Raw genomic sequence first — 22,900 nt, 5'->3', positions numbered from 1 at the left:
GCTCAGATAGCGCTCAGGACATTCGGCCCGATTCTTACTCTAAGGGACACAGCCCGTGCCGCACTTCCCTGCCCAGCCCCCGCTTGCTAATGCCGTGTGCAGGCGTCTGCGCTGCTTCTCTGCTGGGGGAGTTCCCGTAGGGCTCACAATCCGCGATTTTTAATTGTTTATTTTTTTTTTTTTCCCCCTCCCTTTTATGTTGCCCTCTGTGCTTCCAAAGCTCGGCACAGATTCGGCAGTGAGAGGGTTTCCTGGTGTTTGGAAACTTCTCTCTTTTTAAGACTCCCTTCCCGGGACGGAACTCCGTCCCTCCCTCTTTTGTCTCTTTTTTTGTCTTTTATATTTTTTCCTACCTCCTTTCGAAGAGTTGGGCTGCTTTTCTGGGTGCCTGATGTCCTCTGCCGGCATTCGGAAGTTGTTTTGTGGAATTTACTCGATGTTTAAATGCTCTTTTGATGAATTTGTGGGGGAGAAAGTGTTCTCCCCGTCCTACTCCTCCGCCATCTTGGCTCCTCCCCAGCACATTACTTTTAAAGCAAGTTTTGTTGACCATAGTCTCAAGCCTCCAGTTTTGAGACCATTGAAGAATAATTTAATTCAGATCCACATATATTTATTGAACTGTCCATGTTTAGAGGACCCTCCATGATCTGGATTACATGATCTGGTTTACTGATCTGTTTACATTAACTTATTTTCAAAATTGGCAAATACTAGGGACTGTTCAGGTTACTAGGGGTTTGCTATTCCCTGGTTTCTCCCTTAAATGCTAGATTTTTGTCTACTCTAAAGGAATCTCAACTCCCAGTGGCATTTTGAGTTTCCACATGTATAGGACCAGGTGAAAGAACTTTAGACATGAAAAGGCCACTGTTGAATTTTTAGAGGTATAGGTCACGGGCTTAACTATAGATTCTTGTGACTTTCCTTCTAAGCAGAAAACACGAATACTTCGCAAGTCCAAGCAATTTGTTTTGGCCATTGGATTCTGGTGTTCTAATTAGTGAATCAGTATGATGCTAGGTTGGACAAGACTAGATCTTCTCCACAAACCTGGAGAAGTTCAGTAAGACATCTCTAGTTCTGAGGTGTGGCTCTTGGGGCTACAGACCTGGGAGGGTGTGGGGAGGATTCTGTCCCTTTGGATCATCCGGAGAGAGAAAGAAGCTCTCATCCTAGCTGTTGAGGAATGGAGTGTCATGTATTTGGTGTCCTATGGCCTTTATACTATTAATTCTATTCTTCAAACTTCCACCCTTAGCCCAAGTCAGGCCCGATCATCCACAGTCCAGTGGCTTAACCCTCAATCTCCAACCACACCGAGCTGCAGCCCAGCTGTTACACCTCCTTCACCCAAGCTGTCACCTGTCCCCCTCTCTCTTCCTGCCACTGTAGTGGACAAGCCACCTGAAAGGTATGTGGTTTTCATGTGATGTAGAATATGGGGGTGGCGTGCAGAGGGGCTTGATCAACCTGAGCGGGTTCTTGTGCTCCCTGCATGGAAAAGGCTTCCCGTCTCCTGGACTCTGTGGACATTTATAACCTTATCTTAAAGGTTCAAGAGCAAGTACATTCTTGGGAGAAATTTGCCTTATGTGAGACCTGCTTGAACCTGCCCTTTTTGTTCTGGTCGTGCATTTATGAAACCATATTTTTTGGAAGAGCTCCTTATACATAAATAGAAAGCACACATGCTTTGTTTTCCAGAAGGAAATGTTGTTCAGCAGCTCAGTCGTGTCTGACTCTTTGCAACCCCATGGACTGCAGCACCCCAGGCTTCCCTGTCCTCTACTGTCTCAAACTCATGCCCGTTGAGTCAGTGATGCCATCCAACCTTCTCATGTTCTGTCATCCCCTTCTTCTCCTGCCTTCAATCTTTCCCAGCATCAGGGACTTTTCCAATGAGTCAGCTGTTTGCATCACGTATAAACGGGGCACTGGAAACTGTAATTAATATGGCCCTTTGATGCACTAGTGATGCAGAGGCCAGAGTGCTTTAGCAAAGCCCATCCTCTGGGCCAGCAGACTGGCCATCCCCATCAGTGGCCCCCCCTCCTGCCGAGAGATGGGACGCTGCCTTCTGCCCTGGTGTGCAGCTGGCTGGCAGCCTGGTTTCCATCCTTCCCCACTGAGTTCTTTTCCCACGAGAACACACAGGATGTTTTGACAAACGGAGAGAAGTTGAGCCTGATGTGCCTTTTGGGGGCGAGAGTGAGGGGGTCAAATATAGAAGACCCAGCTGAGAACAACAAGGCCTTTCCGGCCGGGGCGTGGAGGCAGACTGTCAGTGGAGGATCGTGTCCTCGGCGCATGGCTGGAGCCACTGAGTACCTGTGTGCCTCAGCCCTTTACTGACTCACCTCTGTCTCAAGACACTGGTGCTTTTCCTTAATCGATAAACTGATGCGTTGGAAATAAACATGCCCCGTGGTTCTAGTAAGGCTGAATGAGAGGAAAGGGCATCCCACTGAGCGCAGAGGAGAATCAAGTGAAGAGGTTCAGGGTAAGCTTTTCAGAGAGGCTCCCTAAAAGGAAGATCTGAATTTGAAACTCGTCAGTTACTTGTCAAGCGCTATGGTTTCGCCTGATGTTCACTTTCCCGCTAATCTCTCTTCTGGAAGGCACTGCTGCGCGGGTGTCATAGAAATGAGATTTGGGAAATGAGGGTGGGGGAGAGGTGAGGTTTCTGATGCTTCGATCTGTGCGTCTCACGTGTTCCCTCTTCAGCATCATCAGTCGGAAGGCCCGGGCGGTGTACCCCTGTGAAGCAGAACACAGCTCGGAATTGTCCTTCGAAATTGGAGCGATTTTTGAGGATGGTAAGTGTCCCATGGGAGCTTTGCGGGAGGTTGCCTTCTGCCCTCACAGAGGGTCTGCAGCCCAGAGCAGGCAGGTGGTCCCTGGCTGTGGGGTTGTCAGGAGCTTGCTGCTTTGGATGGGTGAGGGCCAGCCCACGTGGCTCCCAGGAACTGAACACCAGGGCCTGTGCATGCCCACTTCTGCTTTAATCTTGGTTTTTCTCCAAACTTTGTAACTCTCAAGGTCCTTCATTCAGGACATTTTTGTCCCGATGTAGAGAAGCGGGTGCAAAGTGAAATCAAGAAACGTTTCCAATTTGCACCCTCTGTTTTCCTCCCAGAGTCCCCATCTCTCTTAAACGCTTCAAGTTTGTCAGCCCTGAGTTACAGGCAAGTGCTGTTGTCAACCGATTTTGCTTTATTGTTCCCTTACATTCAGAGGCTTGACATGATTTTTGCTCCTTGGAATTGTGTCTGAATCTCTCAATGTGGGTATTGACTTTGCATATTGAAACCAGGGTATAGATTTTATTTGTGTGTTTAATAGTCACACGTAAGCGTTTTAGGATCTATTCCCGGTTTCAGATTTCACAAATTCCTCCTGTGGTTCCATGTGTATCTCTTCCCTCCCCCTTGATTCCTTCCTTCCCAGTCCTCCTCATTATGAAACTCATTGGTTGCTATGGAAACAGCGATGTTGTGTGGGGGTGTGGCTGCCCAAAAGAGTTCTGGGGAAGCAGCGAGAACCTTTGATGCTTGGAATGGTTGATTAGCCAGAATGTTTGGAATATATGGAGTGCATCAACACAGCGCCTGGTGCTGTATTGTCAGTGATGTGGCATGTGCCGATGATTGTGGTTTAGAAAGCAAGCTGCCTCATTTAGAGGAGATTTCTGTATCTGTGGGATACGTACTCTGGAGAGCCAGAGACTGCAGACAGTGTCAGCAAACAAACAACAACAGAAAACCCCACATGTGACAGAATTAAACTCCGTGGAGAAGTTTCGTTCTTAAGAGTAGAAGCTTCTGCCGCGGTAACATACACGCACACGGTTTTGCTAGGAGACGGTGGTCGGTTAGCTGCGCTGCTCCAGGCCTGTCGTATATTGACACCCATAGAGCAGAAGGGAAAGCTGAGAGTGTTGAAACGTGTCATTTAAGACATGAAGATGAATTTTTTTTTTTTGCTGTACCCTCATGTATGGCATCAGAGAAGGCAATGTCATCCCACTCCAGTACTCTTGCCCGGAAAATCCCGTGGATGAAGGAGCCTGGTAGGCTGCAGTCCATGGGGTCGCTAAGAGTCCTATAGGACTGAGCGACCTCACTTTTCACTTTCATGCACTGGGGAAGGAAATGGCAACCCGCTCCAGTGTTCTTGCCTGGAGAATCCCAGGGATGGGGGAGCCTGGTGGGCTGCCGTCTATGGGGTCACACAGAGTCGGCCATGACTGGAGTGACTTAGCAGCAGCTGCATGTATGGCATGGAGTTTCCCAGGGGCTCAGATAGTAAAGAATCTGCCTGCAATGCAGATGTGGCTTCCATCTCTGGGTTGGAAAGTTCCCCTGGAGAAGGAAATGACCCACTCTAGTATTCTTGCTTGGAGAATTCCATGGACAGAAGAGCCTGGCAGGCTACAGTCCATGTGGTTGCAAAAAGTCAGACACTTGGTGAGTCAGCAACAACATGTGCAGCGTGTGGGAGCTTAGTTCCTCACCAGGGATTGAACCCACTCCCCCTGCAGTGGAATCATGGAGGCTTAACCACTGGACCGCCTTTGACGCTGTGTGATTAGATTTGTTTGGGAGCCCCTGAACACAGCATGGTTCATGTGATGTTTACCTTGGTGGAAGATGTGTCTAGTAGGTGCCTTTGGCTGCAGGTAACAAAAACGGATAGAGCTGGTGGAAGCAGTCATGAAGATGGGTTCCCTCACACAGTAAGAAGTCTGCAGGTGGGGATCCCCAGGGTTGGTCAGCCTCAGCCTCGAGGGTGTCACCAAAGCCCACAGCGTGTCCATCTCAGGCTGAACACGGGGGCCCTGGCTGCTTCCCCAGGCAGGTGGGAAGGCTGCCCCAGTTCTGGGCGTCATGGCCATGCTCAGCCACAGCAGAGAGGCTGTGCCTCATCCTTATGTTCTGGTTTTTAACTATGAGAAAACCTCTCCCAGCTTCCTTCCTGGGTTATCTGTTCTCAAGTCTCAATAGCCAGAATGAGGTCAGATGCTCACCTTAAACCCACTGCTGGCCAAGACTTCAGACCACACTTGGTCCAGAAATTCCTCCTCTGGGCACAAAGACATAGGAAGGGGGAGTCAGAGTTTCAGTCAAATCTAGTTCTGCCAGCATGGATGATATAGGGAAAGGTCAGCAGAAGTCTGATGCCGGAGATTGAAGACCTCCACTTCTAAAGTCCCTCGGTGGCTTGCAGGAGTCCTTCTAAGAAAAATAGTGTGTGCACAGGTGTGTGTGTCTCTTTCTCTGTGTGTGTGTGTGTGTGTGTGTATACACAAACACATCCATGTATACATGTACATACATACATGCACACACACATGCATCTCAGTGTGTTTTGGGAACAGGAGAGTGATTGAGAGCAGAGAACTAAGGATTGTCAACCCTGCACTTACTGCCCGAGGTCAGTTGGCTTTTCCACTTTCTGTGTGACCTGGACAAGTTCCTTACGTTCTCTCTGCCTCAGGTTCCCCATCCTGACCCACAAGGGTGGTCTCATGGGTGGTGATGTGTCAGGGCAGCATTTGGGGCCACGAGTGCAGCACAGACATCGGAGGAGGCTGTTGCTGACCACAGAGCTTCGCTTGGTGCCCTGTGGACCCAGCTCCAATTTGAGCCAAGGCACAGAGCCCTCAGATTGGGGGGGGGTCTGTGATGCTGGTCTGGATGGCTGGCTGGGGCACCCAGGGAGTATTGGGTGTTCCTCAGGCCTTCCCCCAGGCCAGCTACCCCAGAGATACTTACTGATGGGTTGACACCCTCCCTCTCCACGAGCATACTTGCCTGTCATTTGATGTGAACACCATGCCTTGCAGCTCTGCCCCCTCCTTTTACAGCAGCAAATACACTCGGGGACCATGCTCAGAACCCATGCCCCAGACTGACTGTTTCTTAAGGAGGTTCTTAAAGGTCACAGACAGTGGAAGACCCTTATCTTTGCTGTTCAGTCGCTAAATCATGTCCCACTCTTTGTGACCTCATGGACTGCAGCGTGCTAGGCTCCTCTGTCCTTCACTATCTCCCGGAGTTTGCTTAAATTCATGTCCATTGCGTTGGTGATGCTCTCTAACCATCTCATCCTCTGCTGCCCTCTTCTCCTGCCCTCAATCTTTCCCAGCATTGGGGTCTTTTCCAGTGAGTCGGCTTTTTGCATCAGGTGGCTAAAGTCTTGGAGCTTCAACTTCAGTATCAGTCCTTCCAGTGAATATTCAGGGTTGATTTCCTTTAGGATTGACTGATTGATCTCCTTGCAGTCCAAGGGACTCTCAAGAGTCTTCTTCAGCACCATGGTACGAAAACATCAATTCTTCAGGGCTCAGCCTTCTTTATGATCCACCTCTCACATCTGCATGACTACTGGAAAAACCATAGCTTTGACTATACGGACTTTCCTCATCAAAGTGATGTCTTTGCTTTTTAATATGCTGTCTAGGTTTGTCATAGCTTTCCTTCCAAGGAGCAAGCATCTTTTAATTTCACAGCTGCAGTCACTGTCTGTAGTGATTTTGGAGTCCCAAGGAAATAAAATCTGTCACTGCTTCTACTTTCTTCCCATCTATTTGCCATGAAGTGTTGAGATGCCTAATGCTTAGCTGTTATTCTGGGGCAGTGCCTCCCATATCCTATAGGGGGCGCTGTGTGTGTAAGGTCTCCGGGCAGATGTTCTTCTCACGAGGCACCCCGTCTCCCCCACAATACACACATGTACACGCATGTGCGTGCACACACACACATACACAAGGCATGTGTAGGGGTTATTTATGAGGACTCTGACCTGGTCTGAGAGTGGTCTTGGGGGGCGGGTGGGGTGCCAATATCTGAAGGTTGTCCAGGCATAAATGGGAGCGAGAGCAGAGGGCCAGCCATGTAAAGCTCAGACTGTGGCTGGCTACACAGGAGTGGGTTACAAACTCCATTTGCTGAGTTGCAGTCAGCATTGAAAAATAGGAGAGTGCATTAAAAAAAAAAAAAGTCCATTGAACATAGTGAGAAGTATTATTGAACATAGTGAGAAGTATTATCCCATGAAGCTTTTGTGTGTTGGGCACATGTCCGTGTGTGCTGGATTTCAGCTATAGTAGCCATCTTCTGATGGGCTGTGGTCACGGCTGCTGTGCTTGGCCAGTTCCTGACCTGGTCTGCTGGGCCGGGACACACCTCCCCTTCCTTCTGTGGACATGGCTCCATGTCTGCTCCTGCCTGGTGTGGCCTGAGCTGGGATCGCCCCATGGCTGTGGGGGTCCAGATGCTTCCAGACCCTGGTGATGAGTGCTTAGACCCTGTGCCTGTTGCTGTCCAGCCTGTGGTTGTTGTCCTGCATATCGTTAGGACTCTCTGTGGGACCTGGAGTCACCCGACACTGGCCCAGGTGTGGAAGGCCTCCCCCTGCCCTCAGGAACACCCCACGCAGGTGCCAGTCAGACGGGGTATGCAGAGGAAGCTGGTGAGGCCTGGCCACTGCTGAGAATGGCCGAGGAAGACTCCCCAGAGGAGAGGGTGTCTGGGGGTCTCTGAAGAGGAAGAATCCCCCATGAAGAAGTGGGGGGAAAAGACTTCAGCGGAAAGCACTGCGCATGCAGAGGCCTAGACTCACTTGGGGGCGATTCCTTGAGGGTGACCTGCTTGTGGGCAGAGTCGGGACGGGTGGGGAGGTGGCCAGGCCAGGTGCCTATGGAAGCTTGGGTTTGTTCCTCTGGACCGTGGAGGGCTGTGCTGTGATCAGCCAGGTGTTCTGGAAAGTTCACTGAGCTCCCTGGTGCACCGTGGTTTAGGAGGAGCCCGACCGGACGCTGAGGGGATGGTTTAGAAGGCTTCTGTAGGGAGGAGAAGTGGAGGCTGGGGTGACTGGTGGGAGGAGGGCCCCTGTAAATAACTCTCGTGCAGACTTGTAACCAGACGGCCCGGGAGTGGCCCCCGTTGGGCTTGGTTGACGCGCAGTGGGGCAGGGAGCTCACTGGTGGCAAGTGCCTGGGGCGTTTGGTAACGAGTGGTGTCTCTTCCTTTGCAGTGCAAACCTCAAGGGAACCTGGCTGGCTGGAGGGGACTTTGAATGGCAAGAGGGGGCTGATTCCACAGAATTACGTCAAGCTGCTGTAGTGCTCGGCCGCAGACCCTGGCCCCAGAGCACCTTCCTGGGAGCAGCGAGCCCCGTCCACCTCCCGGCCGGAGTCCACGGCCACCTGGACACTCCAGGGTGGGGAGCGGGGACAGACGACTTGAGGCAGGGGGAGAACCGCGTTGGGAGGTGCGGATCCGAGCAGCGGGAGAAGGCTGTCCAGATGGACAGGAGAGACTCTGCATCTGGCACGCCTTGGGACTTGTGGTTTTAAATTATCTGGTCTCCAGGGCAAGGGGGAGGGCGACCTTCTGCTGGCCCACCTGCCCCACTGGTGGCCCCCTCACAGGACACCTCCCCTCACACCTGAAAGGGAGCCGTGCCCCTAATGCTGGTGTCATTGAGGGATTGCAGCAGGCTGGCGCAGGCTGCGTTGGTCTGCACCCAGGGCAGCAGACCGAGGCTTCTGCCCGGACGGCTGGCCACCCTCCCTGGGGACCCACGCTCACTGACTTAGGGCGCCTGCGGACTCACGACAAGCTTCTCTGTGCTGCTCACCGGCGTGCTGTTTCCCCGACATCCCCTGTCCGCCCCGAGTTTCCTGTATATGAAATAAAATCTAATTTACTATGGGATTTGTGTCCTCACGTGGGGAAGAGGTGGTGGAACTCACTCGCTCTGTAACATCTCCTGGTGTGGCTGGTGGGTGGGCTTGCACTCTCCCTCGGTGTTGGCATGCACATGCTCACAGGTAGGATGGATTAACCGGGAGCCTGGCTGCTTTGGAATGGGGCGTGTTTCCGGGGACAGGGGTCCCCTCTCTGACAGGTGAGATCCTGGCGGGTCCCCTCCAGCTACCTCAGAGGGTCTTGGGGGAGCCCAAACAGGACGGAGCTGGGGTACTTTCCCCAGAGGTTTGTGTGTGAGGGTGACCTCCTGACGAGCTTCTGTGTACAGCCCTATATCACGACCCCCCTCCAACCTCCCCCTCCCAATCCCCCTCCTCTGTTTTCCAGACTGCAGTGCCCATCTCTCCATCTGGATTAAGCTGGGCTCTAGGGCTGTCTGGGCTACATGGACCCAGACCCTGCTTGGAGGAACTTCTGCCACATCCCTGCACACAGGGCGCTCCAAGTGCTGCTTCTGTGGTCTCCTCAGCCTCTGACTCCCAGGCGCAGCCTAAACCAACCTCTCCGGGAAGAGGGGACCTCTCTGCCCCCTGACCTGGAGTCCCTGGAGTGTGCAGCTCATTTGTAGGGGCCTCAGGACTGTGAAGCCAGCCCTGCTCCAGGGGCTGCTCAGGGCCTGGCATCTTTTTCCACAGAGGCTTCCTGGTCTGTCCCAGTTCTCCCCTCAGATTGTCCCTGGAAGGATGTGTCTGTCGCCTCTTCCCCAGGTGAGATGATCCCAGAGTGCTGGTTATCAGTTTGGAGCTCGCCTCCCCTGGACCATGTAAGGTGTCAAGTTTGGGGTCAGGTGTGTGTAGAGAGGCAGGCCCATTGAGAAGTATCCATTTTCTGACTAATGTGTTAAGTCGCTCAGTCATGTCCGACTTGGCAACCTCACGGACTGTAGCCCACTAGGCTCTTCTGTCCATGGGGTTGTCCAGGAAGAAATACTGGAGCATGTTGCCATTAGTGCAATGTAATTAAAAATGCTGAACTGTGGGCCCAGTGGAGAGTACTGGGGCTGCCAGGGGCCCAGGACCCAGACAATGCCTAGCCCTGGGGCTGCGGGCCAGGCTGGCAAGAGGGTGGGGGTGGCGCCTGTTTTGAGTTCTCCCTTCCTGCTCCTGCCTGCTGCTTAGAGGTACAGGAGAGAAGCTTGGCCTGGAGCAAATGTCCCCATTTCTGTGGGAAAGTGCAAGCTTGTGGGCAGTTAGGGTGAGTGGACTCAGATTAGCACTGGAGCAATTTCCTAGCTGTGTTCTTCACTGGAGTCCACCCATTGGCAATGGACAGAAGATTGGTAGTGGAAATTGCTGTAAGTTCTGGCTACCGGTGTGGGCTTTCCAGATGGCACTAGTAAAGAAACTGAGGCGCATGGCAACACACTCCAGTATTCTTGCCTGGAGAATCCCATGGACAGAGGATCCTGGTGGGCTACAGTCCATCGAGTCACAGAGTCAGACACGACTGAAGTGACTTAGCACACACTCTGGCTACCTGTGTGGTAGGGCAAATTAAATCGACTCTGATTCTGTTCCTCCCTCCTAAAAAGCCAAGGATACTCCGAGATTTGGGGTTGAAGTGATAGTATATGCTCAGCGGGCAATGCTAGTCCCTGTACTGATGTGAGAGTCACTTGCTTCCGGTCCCCGTTGCCAGGGGCCACCATCTGGTCACTGCTGCTCCCCGTACTGATGTTACTGATGTGAGAGTCACTTGCATCTTTGTTGTCGGGGCATCTGTATTCTGTAGGATGACAGTGTAACAGAAGTGAAGCCTCAGGATAGTGCTGGCTGCAAGGGCTCCCCCAGCCCTGCAGCCTCCTCTCTGGTTGTTCCAGGAACAGGGTTACGCCAAAGGGGAGCTGGAGTGTCGGGGTGTCCTCCTCTGGGAATAGGTGGTGCCAGGCGGCCCCCGGCCGGGGAGCTTTCCTCTGGGCCTGGCCCAGAGTATGCTTAAATTCGGGACCAGGAGGTGCTCTCTTCCACCTGCAGATCTCCATTTCCCCAGAAGAGACAGGAGTGTGGTGGTGTGTGGGTGTAGTTCCCTGAGCATCTACTGAAGGCTGGCTGAGCAGCGGCCCTGCCTCCCTCAGGACCCAGGCCCCTCAGCCCACCTCGTTCAGCACCAGCCACCTCCTCCAGCTGTCATCCCTGTTCATTCAGAAGCATGATGGGGGTGGGGGGGCAGGCTTTGAGCAAAAGAGGGCACTCAGATTGCTTACTTTCAGTGGAGCTTGCATTCTATGGGGTCACTAAAAGGCTGGGTCTGGGGGTCCCTGAACCCAGAAAGGACACGCCAGATAAGAACAGAGCCAGATGGCCTTAGTGGGTTATAAGCCCCTCTTTCTTTGTAGCAACAGAAGCATCTGTAGTTGGGAGTAGGGGGTGGCGGGGTTGTGGGGGAGCTGGATTGTTTGTGCTGGTGGTGGACGTTCAACCCATTCATACTTTACCCAGACTGACTCAGCCAGGGGAAGTTATTTAACGAATGCTGTCAAGAGCAGAGAGCTTGGTTCAAGTTCAGTAAGCTGGTCACACTCTTTCTCCTCAACTGTCCTGCTTCTGGGGGCTGGTAGAGGGTAAGGGCTGTTAGGAGTTGAGTTGTGTACCCCCTTCCAATATTCGTATGCTGAAGTCCTAACCCCAGTACCTGAATGTGACCTCATTGGGCAACAGGATCGTGGCAGATGTCATCAACTTAGGTGAGGCTGGTGGGGCTGGACTGGTGTCCTTAGAGAAAGGGGCAATTTGGACAAGTGTAAGGGAAAACAGTGTCAAGACACACGGAGACAATGGCCACGTCCAAGCCAGGGAGAGGCCAAATCCTCCCTTAGAGGGACCCAACCCTGGTGACCTCGTGATCTCAGAGTTCCAGCCTCCCTTGTGACGTTTCTAGGAAACAAATATGGTGGCTAAAACTGCATGTTTTGAGTTGAAAAAATATACATATATACCTATTTTGAAATTCTATTTTCCCTGTTTTGTACCTTGCTGATCTTGAATGTGTTCCCTTGACCTCTTATGTGTCAGTTTGCAGCCATGAAATGGAGAGAGTGGTACCAGCCTCCTTGGAGGACTGTGACAAATGATGATGTGAAGCGTCTGGAGGGCACCCAACAAGAAATGGGGTTTAGTAAATGGGGAAGATAGGAGAAGGCACCCCCAGGGGCCCTGGGGGCTGGTCTCTGCCCCTTCTCCTCTCACAGCCATGCCCTACTTCCCTCTAGCCTGCGCGCTCCGAGGCCATGCCTTGCTCTCTCGCTCTGCCCTACCTCATCCAGCCTTCCCCTGCCTTCCCAAGGGCACTCCATGCCTTTATTTTTTAAGTAATTCATTTGGCGTAGTTGAGGCTGTTATTAGTTGTGGTGTGGAGGCTTAGCTGCCCCAAGGTATGTGGGATATTAGTTCCCCCACCAGGAATCGAACCCATGTTCCCTGCATTGGAAGGCCGATTTTCAACCACTGGACTACCAGGGAAGTCCCCCGTTCCCTTTCCCACTGGGCCCCTTGTCACCTGCTCACTGGTTGTCCCCTCAAGACTCTCACCACCCAGCCACATGTTCTGCGTGACTCTGAGTCTTCCGGAGCCACCCGACTTTCTTCCCTCCCTCCTGTGGGAGGAAGTTATTCCAGTAGCGTGTCCTCAAACAGCTTCCTGGCTTGAGCTCTGAGAACATCTTCTCCGATGCTTGTCAGCACTCTTTATCCTTGACTGGCCTGGGTGGTAATTTATCGCTACCCTGTCTGGGTAAGCTGGCACATTCTCCTGATGCCTTGATGTCTGGCTAAAAGTGTCTCAATCTGCTGAGCAGAATACCTTGGAGAATTCTTTCCTATCAGAAGATCAACTTGATTGGAAAGAAGAGTTTTAGTTTTTGCCCACCAAGAGACTTGCACTTTGGACTTCGGCAGTTAAGTGCATGGGTTTCATTGAGGCTGCTCAATACCATGCATTATAGTTTCTGGATTTCTCCTTCCTTTGATGGTTTAACAGCTGCAGGTGGAGCAGCTCGGAGTGTGGGCAGAACACAATCTGACTCAGCTCAAGCAAGTTTTCACCACAACCCTCTCTGGATCAGGCTGGACCAGGGCACGAAGATCCAAAGAAATGGAAAACTTGAAAATCACTGTTTGGCAACATAAATTCTATGAAAAAATACCTAAATTGTGCATGGTACATTGGTTGAATTATCCCAAATTTCACCCCTCACTGGATGCATGCCCTTATGGGTAACCCTCCCATGTGAACTATGGGCTTGACTTTGTAATTTGCTTTGGCCAACGAAACAGAGGCAAACTTGATGCAATTAGAAGCTTGAAGAGTGCTATACATTTCCACTGTCCTAGAGCCTTGCTTATATATACCATGAAAATACGCCCAGACTGGCCTGCCAGAGGACAGGTCACGTGGAGCAAAACTAGCTCAGACCAGCTGGCTACATGACCAGCCCAGCCAAGCCCAGCAGGGCCCAGCCCAGCAGAACTTCCCCTGCTGGCTAACTTAGGAGAATAATAAATGATGGTTGCTTTAAACCACTCAGTGTCTGGGTGGTTTGTAGCAAACTGCTACTGTACGCCTTCACTCACTTTGCTTTGGATTCAGGTTTGGTCTAAGAGTCCCTTGGCCAGCAAGAGATCAAACCAGTCATTCCTAAAGAAAATCAGTCCTGAATGTTCATTGGAAGGACTGATGCTGAAGCTGAACTTTGGCTATCTGATGCGAAGAGTCAACTCATTGGAAAAGATCCTGATGCTGGGAAAGACTGAGGGCAAGAGGAGAAGCAGGTGACAGAGGGTGGGATGGTTGAATGGCATCACCAACTCAATGGACATGAGTTTGAGCAAACTTCGGAAAGTAGTGAAGGACAGGGAAACCTGGAGTGCTACAGTCCATGGTGTTGCAATGAGTCGGACACGACTTAGCAACTAACAACAGGTTTGGTCTGTGTTGAATGTTAAAACCCTATTTTACTCTTTTCTTATCCAATGTTGTTTGGGAAGCCGCTGCCTTATTTCCAAGAAAATTGCTGCAACAGCAATTGGATGATTTGAAATTAAGGTGCTGGAGATACTTGTAATCAAGTCATTTTAGTCTGTGGACATTTGAAGTTTATCAAAAAGTATGTGGAGCTGCCCTAGAGAAGGAAATGGCACCCACTCCAGTATTCTTGCCTGGAAAATCCCGTGGATGGAGGAGCCTGGCGGGCTGCAGTCCATGGGGTCGCAAAGAGTCCAGACACAACTGAGAGACTAACACACATGTGAAGCTGACTTTAAAATAAGGGAACAATGTTTTCTATTTGTTTGAGGGACACTTATAACAAACCCCTAACTATATATGCATCACTATACATAATTTTTGGAGAAGGCAATGGCACCCCACCCCAGTACTCTCGCCTGGAAAATCCCATGGATGGAGGAGCCTGGTGGGCTGCAGTCTGTGGGGTCGCTAAGAGTTGGACATGACTGAGCGACTTCACTTTCCACTTTCATGATTGGACAAGGAAATGGCAACCCACTCCAGTGTTCTTGCCTGGAGAATCCCAGGGACAGAGGAGCCTGTTGGGCTGCCATCTATGGGGTCGCACAGAGTCAGACACGACTGACGCGACTTAGCAGCAGCAGCAGCAGCATGCGTAATTTCTACTGCTTTGGCGTACAGTGGCTGGCTGGCTCGCTCAGTGGCAGAAACTTAGTTCTTAGCTAATGATTCCTAAATGTGCAGGTGGATCCTTTGGGTCTGAAAGCACTTTAATACCTTCCTAGAAATACAGGAAGGTTCCTGACTCATTGACCCAGGAATACGCCTGCTCTATGAAGAAAGACCACGCACTTTAACCAGGGGTGCACATCCACGGGGCCCCATATCTAGCCACGCAGACTCATAGACCATGATGGTTTTTGTTTAAAGTTAGAGGCTGTGAGAAACCCTGTTCCCTCATAGGTCAGAATGCACACATTTTAAGATATAAAATTACCTTCGTTTTCAATAATTTTTTACAAACAAATCTGTGCACAAAGCTCCATTTTTTTTCCTGTGTTGTGTTTCATGGCTAACGTTGTGTTTCAGAAATAGATCAGTTGTATTAAAGCAAAGTTGTGTTTAACCGTCAGTCTTCTAGTTTGACTGATCGTCACTTAAATGACACGTTAAAAATGTACATGAGTTTCTCTTGTGGGAAATGCATGTTTTCTAGTTTTCAGATGAGCTGACAATTCCTGACTGCTCTTTTGTAGTCTGTATTGCTGAATGAGGTCCAGAGGAGCAGCCTGTAAGGAATGTGAGGAGCATTATGACTGATGGTAATGGAGTCTCTTGACAGCCCAAGCGGATCTGGGGTAAGAGTAAGACTCCACTGTGTGGAGGAGGACCTGGGAATGAGATGGGGCGTCTGGTCTACTCAGGTGAGTCTCAAAGTCTGTAAACAAGCTTGCATGCGGTTGTGAAGATAAATGAGGCCATGTACGTATCGAATTTAGTGGCTACATCAGCAGTAATTATTGTTATAAAATTGTCATGGGGTATATTTCAGTGAACCAGATATTAGCACTAAGAAACAAAACATTTAACCAGTCCCCCAATACAGTAATTAATATGTGGATAACACAGGGCTTCCTAACATGGCTAGGGGGTGGGCATGGTGATTCCATCTTGGATGTAGGCAGAGGGGCATACGATCCAGATTTAAAAGGCCACAAAATCCACGTGTTCCTATAGACATTTAAATGAACTGTTTCCAAAACAACAGGTGATTAAAGTAAAGGATTTATTGTAATCTGCTTACAGTCCTTTGCAAAGACAGACATATGTTTTTGCATAAAGATATAAATTGCTTCATTTTAAACTAATTTAGTGTGGTTTTTTTTTTAATTATATGAAGAAGTTTTGGTGAATTATGAATTGTACCAAACCAAGATTTTAAAGAGCAATATGGTACAAAAATAAGAGCAGACAGACAATCTGGACTGGGACAGGCATTCAACAGTGGATTTAGAATATGGCTTTGCTGTTTACTCAAGCAAAGTTACCCGGAGACACACAGAGAGTCAGTAACTTTGTTAATACAAAAAGCTGATGCAGACTGTCTCCATCCCAAACCCGGTTACGTCGAAATTCTGATTTCATAAAAAGTCAGTCTGAGTTAAAAGCTGCTCTTATGAAGCCATTTCTTTCCCAGAAACCCCCAGTCCGCATGCGGCGTATTTATCAACTTCCAAGTGTGCCTTTCATATTGCTGTGCATGTAAGTTGACTGTATTGAAAGATCTGCCTATAAATTAAATTCCTGAAATTGCAAATTATGTAAGAAAACACTCCTCTGTCTGAGTGCAGCTTTCACAGGTTCCCCCTTGCATAAGGCAGGTGTCTTCTGAGAGACAGGGTAATGTTGCCTGCATGGTGAACCCTGGAGAAAAGGGTCGATCCCAGCGCTGCCATCTCCCGGCCTTGGGGTTCCCCAGCTCTAGCTTTTTAGGTTTTGGAAAAGAGTAAGATTTCACTGAGTACCTGAAGATTATCATCACTTTCCCAAGATTAATTTGGCCTCTATTCAAAGTAGTTTATTTAGTGCAATCATATTAAGTTTCCCCAAAGATATATATATCTGTTTGTGATTTGGGGCAAGAGAAAAAGCCATAAATTGCCTCAGTGCCAAACAGATTAGTAAATGAAAAATTTTAGTGCCACTGTCTTGCTTTTATGATCTGTAGTGTTTTTTTTTTTTTCCCCCAAAACTGTTTACATATAAAATTTTATTTTTAAATCCTACCTTTTAAAAATCTAAAAACCCTCTAATTATCGTGCGGTCTCCACGCTGTTCTGACTGAACTGTGCCCAGGAGCATCTTCCAAGGGCTTCCTGCCATGATCTACGTGTTCCTGTGACCAGTTCCAGGAGTGCAACACCCCCTTCTGTGACCGGAAGTGAACATTTCACCTTTTGCAGACATAGTGCATGGAATTTTTCCCCGCCCCCCTGCCCCCCGAAAGGAGAAAATTCAATTTCTAAAATGGGATGAAGATGAGCACTCTGAGCCACAGCCTTTCCAGTCTCTCTCCTAACGTGGATTCTGCTGCTTGAGGGGGAAGAGGCAGCTCTCCTAAAGCCACAGCACTCCTGGGACATCCTCTCACAGGGGTGTCGTCGAAGGACACCTTCACGGAGCTGCAGACACCACGCTGCGCTGTCCCCACTGGAAGGAGGATGGAGCCGAAGCCAGAAAATGCACTCGAGTCCCATGAACACCCCAAGCGGGAGACCAAGGACGAAACGAAAGTACAGAAGTAGAAAGGCTTAGAGACAACCGAAGAGGTTTAAGTGTGGTTATTTACAACAGAGACTGTAAAACGGTAAATTAGATATGAAGCTAAAAAAGGCACAGCTTTCCCTTTCTTAAATACACTGTAAACGGTTCATGGTGCATGCAGAACATTTCACTTTACAAAAAAAAAATTTTTTTTACCTTGTTGGTTTAGACAAAGATAGTACTTAAATAGTCTCCAGCAAAATAGAATTCTTTCAAAAATACTTTCCCATTCATCCTATTAACCATTAAAGATTTTTTTTTTTTTTTGTATGTGTCTCATTTACAAAAGTTCCTTATACCTTATTTTAGGTCCTTCACAATTTATACATACAATAATGTACAGCACAGCAAAAGACTGCAAAAATTATCTGTAAAGCCAACACAATAGATACTAGAAATTGAAACCAAGGCATTTTTCTGAACATCTTATCCATTCTAATTAAATAATAAGTGGAGAGGGTGTGGATACCAGTGATGCAGAAAGACGTGGGTGAAGACGCACCCCTGTGGGAGCTGCCAGGCCACTCCACGTGCTCCGTTATTACACAACAGGAATCTGTATATATTTTTTTTGTGTTTTTTTTAAATAACAAAAGAATATTAATGCCCCATATTGACTATACGTTTTTATGTGCAAACCAAGGGTGAGCTTGAAAAAGTTCGTTAGTTCTTGAACCCTTTTAACACAAGCGAACGATCCCAGAAACGACATGGCATAGTTAAAACTTCCATCTGTTAAAATATCAAAATCAGAAAGTTATTGACTAGATATGGCTTTTCATCCGGAGGAACAGGAACATGTTTCTAAGCGCTGGGGGTTGGAGAAGGAAGAACCTTCCAGACTGTGCAGGTCTCGCCAAAGCCACGTCACCCTGCCTGCCCGCCTCCCAACCCTTGACATGATTTTCAACTTGAGAAACTGCTGAACAAGTGGAATAAACCATCATGTGTGTCAAAAATAGGATTTTTCTTGGGTCCTTCATGGGTGTGGAACAACACGGGGAAACTTAAGGCAAAGTTCTTCTTGTGAGACGTCTCCCGTCACTTCCTGTGAAAGTAAAGGGTCTTGGCATTCCCGGACTCCACCTTTGGCAGCTGGTCACTGATGATCTCCACCAGCATCGCTGGGAACTCCACTTTCAGGGCCTGGGACTCCCGGAAGGTATAGAAGCAAAATTCCAACAAGTCGCTCACCAGCTGCAACAGACAGACAGAGGGCCGTGAGGGCGAAGCCCGATTCCCACTCTGGCCTGCAGCGGGGGCAACATTCATAAACCCGACCGTGTCTATGAAGCCACCTAGCTCACATGGCTAAGTCATCCATCCTGGGGGAGGAAGGAGGATGTACCTGCTGTGTGGAATATGCCTTTTGTGCAAAACGGATTCCAGAGGCTCAGGGCCAGTAACAAAGCCCAGAGTGGCAGCAGACATCACTGACTCATTTGTAAGTGTGGAGTTGGGTGGGGCAGGTATCAGTACACATGTGTAGCTCTGGACCCTGGCACTGAGCCTTCCCCAGCCCGTAAGGCCTGACCGGGCCCTGCCAGTGGAGCTGTGGCTGCTGGGGGGCCAGACTCCTTCCTTCAGGACCCCAGTCCTGAGCTGAGGGCTGAGAAGTCTTTCTTAAGGTGGAATTGACATATAACTTGGTGGGAGTTTAAGGTGTACAGGGGTAGATTTGACACACTTATAATACTGCAACATGAACACCTCTATTAAGGTACATCGTTAACCATTTCTTTTTTATGGTGAGAACTTTTAGATCTCACTTAGCAGCCTTCCAGTGTATAATACAGCATTATTACTATAGCCACCATGCTGTATACTAGACCCCCAGAACTTGTTCCTCTTATAACTGGAAATTTGTACTCTTTTACCAATATCTCATTTTCCCCACCTTCTGGTAACCACCATTCTACTGTTTCTATTCATTTGCTATTTTAGGTTCCACATGTAAGTGAAGTTGTACAGGAGGAGTTTTCTGTCTGATTTATCTCACTGAGCATAATCCTCCCTGGGCTTCCCTGGTGGCTCAGATTAGGTAAAGAATCCACCTGCAATGCTGGAGACCGGGGTTTGATCCCTGGGTTGGGAAGATCCCCTGGAGGAGAGCATGGCAACACACTCCAGTATTCTTGCCTGGAGAATCCCCATGGAGAGGGGAGTCTGTGGGCTACAGTCCATGGAGTTGCAAAGAGTCAGACGCGACTGAGTGACTAAGCACACGGCACAGTCTTCCCTCAGCGCACCGTGTTGTTGCAAAGAGTGGCGTTTCCTTGTTTCTCATGGCTGGACAATGTTCCTGTGTGTGTGTGTGTAGTATACACTGATGTACTTTACATATATATATATGTAATATTATCTTTATCCATTCATCCATTCTCAGTCACTCTGAGAACATGAAAACATCAAGGAAAACTGTCTTGCCGCCTGTCCAGCCATCTTCCCTCCTCTGTGACCCAAGGACTTTGCTATCCTCCTGGAGCTGAACTACTCCCAATTCTGTAAGTTAAGGAAAAGACAAACCCACAAATGCAGTATAGCATTACTGGTTGCTTACTAGGAATATAATTTCAAATCAGAAAGTATATATTCTAATTTTTCTTGAGTTAATTCCATATCCTATTATGGGAAAAATGACTTTTGGTCATTTCCCACTGTATTAAAGTATGTAATATTAACAAAACGTCTAAAATAATTGTCATCTTAATAAAGTGGTTTTCACTTAATAAAGTGAAAACCTGTAACTTTCCCTCAAGATTAAAAAAAAAAAAAAAAAAAAAGGCAATCTGCAGGCTTATATTGAGTCAGGTAGTAAATGACTGTGTGGTAAGGGAGTTCAAAACAAACCAGGAATCTCAGAAAACCCATGGGGAGCAATATCTGATGCTTCTGTTTGTGCCTGAATATGCCCTCAGTGCAGGTCCAAGGACTGAACTCTCTGTACCCACAGAAAGTTGAGGCCTCACAGGCTGTGAGACAGTGTGAGGCAGTCTCTGCTCTGGCTTGTTCAGGCACACACGTGCTTGCTTAGTGAATGATAGGCTTCAACTTCCCCATCTGTAAAATGGGGGCAAGAAGAGTATCCTGCTGCTATTGGGACATCCCTCCTGGTCCAGTGGTTAAGACCCCCCCATGCTTCCAATGCAGGGGGCACGGGTTTGATCCCTGGTCAGGGGACTGAGAGCCCACATGCCGTGTGGCACAGCCAAAATAACTAACTATCTGCTGCATGAGGCTGCAGGAGTGACTGAATCTGTGAACCAGCATGGAGTAATAAGCACTGAACAGGTCCCAATTCGCAATCATCCTTTCCCTCTTCCCAAACTCCTTCCACCATCACTTTGCAAACTAGGACACAGTTTGCAAGACCTGCTCTGGAGCATCTTTGTGTAACTTGGTTCTCAGGCCCCCTCTTCTATAAAACGTGAGATGTGGGAACTTTACGTTTGGCCTTTTCTGGAAAGAGACTCTTGAACGAGATCTGCAATGGCAAGTTGCTTGATTGTTTCAGGTGGTGGTCCAGTGGCTGCGAGAACTAAAAGCCACGCTGGGTCTTGCTCACCAGACTTGGTGCCACAAAGAAGTCTCACCGTGGGCGGCAAAGCATGCCTGTCAGTGGTGCCGGCCAAGGGCACCTGGGACCCAGTTTAGGTTCACCCTGGTCTCCGCCCCTGCTGCTCCTGAGCAAGACAGCAGAGCTCTGCCACACCCTACATGTCTTTGGGGATGGGATGGGCTCACATCCAGAGAGAAAGGCTCCCCGTGGCTCAGAGTGTCTGGGGAGGGCTGAGGTCTTACCCACCTCTAATCCATCCATCCATCCCAACGAGGGCACCTACCCCAGACCAGGCGCTTGGACCCTCAGTGGACATGACAGAGTCCTGTTCTACTGGGAGGAGACGTCAGTGCAGGAGGTCAGGTGTGGACAGTGGCCCGAGTGAAAAGGGGACGTTGGTACGTGGCCTGAGGACAGTGGAGTGGGGTCTCTCGGCAGACTCAGAGCAGCAGGAAGCTTGTGGGCGGCAGCTGCTGGCTGACAGACTACCATCCCTGGTGCGTCAGCTGAGGGCCAGGGCCACTTAGGGTTTATGTTGCAAATGGGCGCCAGCACTGCTGACCTCTGTATGCGATGAGAGAGGAGGAAGCAGAGGCAGCCAGTCCATGAACCTGAAGTAGCACGCAGGGGAGCACCTCTGTGAGTCTGTGAATGGGGACAGGCCCCGTCTTTACCAGCCACATGAGCATCACCTAGGAGATGCGGAGCATGGACCAGATGGGAGGACAGCAGGCCCGGGGCTTGGCGGGCCTTCTTGACAGGTTGGCTGGGGGCAAGTGTCCTAGGTGCTACTATGACCCTGCATATTATAACTAGGGGCTGACATTTCCTGCCCACCTCTGGACCATGGGCAAGGAAAGCAGCTTGATTCCAGTCATGAGCTATACCCAGGGCTTCTGTTGAAAAGAGATGTCAGCTGCCGAGGGAGGGGTCTCACGTGGGGTAACCTCTGACCCTGAAAACACCTGGAGGGGGGGCCCCATTAGCACTAACTACTCTTAGGAAAGGGTTCACTGCTTGCTGTTGGGGTGGCCAAGATGCCCAGAAGCCCCCAGGAGCTACCAGAAGGTGCTAGCTGCCTCACAAGCCTGCCTGACTTACTGCCCTCAGAGGGCTGCAAAGCTCTGAAGACCCCAACCCAGCAGAACCTGGGCTGGTGGTTGCAGTTGGTGGGGTCAGAGAACATCTGAGAATAAAAGCCAGGAGCCCCTGGTCCAGGCTGTAGGACCTGCCTGCCAGACACCTGCTGACCCACAGCCAGAGCACCAGGTGTCCCTGGCCCTTCAAAGATGCTGAGGCGCCTGCTGCTGCAGTAGGTACAAGGGAACCGTCCCTCCTAGAGAAAAGCAAGGCACAGGAAGAGCGAGGCTGCAGATGGTCAGAGCATGAGGTGGGGACTAGATCCTGAGAGCTGGGATTTACATTTTGTTGCATCAGCAGGAATGCTGACCCAACAGAATGTACACCAGTTCCTGAGACAAACTGCTGTATCATGGAGACACATCTACTGGTCATGCTGCACACAAGCATGAGTTTCCTGGGTGTCAGCGCTCACGTGCAGCAGGTGGCTTCTCTGTCCAAGGCCAGAGGAGCCAGGAAACACAGGGACAACGAAGTTATGTGTGATGTACGTCCCTCACGAGGCACCGTCCTGTCTTCTGCCCCAGGCACAGAGAGTTGGTGGTGGTGGGCAGGCCACAGTCAACAACCTGGAAGGTCGGTAAGTACAAGGCTAGAAGGAGAGTCATGAAGCCTAATTATAATAAGCAATAAGAGTCCACACAAACTCTGCCGGCCAGAAGGGAACGGCAGGATATATTTAAAGTACTGAAAGGGAAAAATCTACCATCAAGATTATTGTACCCAACAAGGATCTCATTCAAAATTGATGGAGAAATAAAAAGGGACTTATATAGTCAAGAGATACGAGAAGAAAAAGATATACAAAATCAACCCCAAACAATTAAGAAAATGGCAATAGGAACATATATATCAATAATTTAAATGTAAACAGATTAAATGCTCCAACCGAAAGACACAAATTGGCTGAATGGATACAAAAACAAGACCCATATATATGTTGTCTACAAGAAACCCACTTCAGACCTAAAGACACATATAGACTGAAAGTGAGAGGATAGAAAAATATATTCCATGCAAATGGGAAGCAAAAGAAAGCTGGATTATCAATCCTCATATCAGACAAAATAGACCTTAAAGGATATTACAAGAGATAAGGAAGGACAGTACATAATGATCAAGGGATCAATCTAAGAGG

General features: G+C 49.3%; 2 protein-coding genes across 14 annotated transcripts in view; one reads left to right on the top strand and one right to left on the bottom strand.

The window, feature by feature from the left end:
- The window catches only part of ARHGAP10 (Rho GTPase activating protein 10), a 390,783-nt gene extending 382,065 nt beyond the window's left edge, over positions 1 to 8,718 (top strand). For 7 of the 9 annotated variants that reach the window (XM_055550839.1, XM_055550842.1, XM_055550838.1 and 4 more), the window contains 3 exons: positions 1,262 to 1,414; positions 2,728 to 2,819; positions 3,140 to 3,291. In XM_055550839.1, the coding sequence (XP_055406814.1) occupies positions 1,262 to 1,414; positions 2,728 to 2,819; positions 3,140 to 3,276 (382 nt within the window). In that variant the 3' untranslated portion in view covers positions 3,277 to 3,291. Of the gene's footprint in view, positions 1 to 1,261; positions 1,415 to 2,727; positions 2,820 to 3,139; positions 3,292 to 8,040 lie in introns of those variants that run through there. The other 2 variants (XM_055550840.1, XM_055550841.1) reach the window with 2 other exon arrangements.
- A 6,792-nt stretch (positions 8,719 to 15,510) lies between these two features.
- Positions 15,511 to 22,900, bottom strand: part of NR3C2 (nuclear receptor subfamily 3 group C member 2) — a 440,307-nt gene continuing 432,917 nt past the window's right edge. The window contains exon 9 of one of the 5 annotated variants that reach the window (XM_055550826.1): positions 15,511 to 18,260. In XM_055550826.1, the coding sequence (XP_055406801.1) occupies positions 18,105 to 18,260 (156 nt within the window). In that variant the 3' untranslated portion in view covers positions 15,511 to 18,104. Of the gene's footprint in view, positions 18,261 to 19,427; positions 19,566 to 21,125; positions 21,234 to 22,011; positions 22,355 to 22,900 lie in introns of those variants that run through there. The other 4 variants (XM_055550834.1, XM_055550829.1, XM_055550827.1 and 1 more) reach the window with 4 other exon arrangements.

This window comes from Bubalus kerabau, chromosome 16, assembly GCF_029407905.1.
Source record: "Bubalus kerabau isolate K-KA32 ecotype Philippines breed swamp buffalo chromosome 16, PCC_UOA_SB_1v2, whole genome shotgun sequence".
Lineage (NCBI taxonomy): Eukaryota > Metazoa > Chordata > Mammalia > Artiodactyla > Bovidae > Bubalus > Bubalus kerabau.
This window is presented reverse-complemented; position numbering and strand designations above follow the sequence as displayed.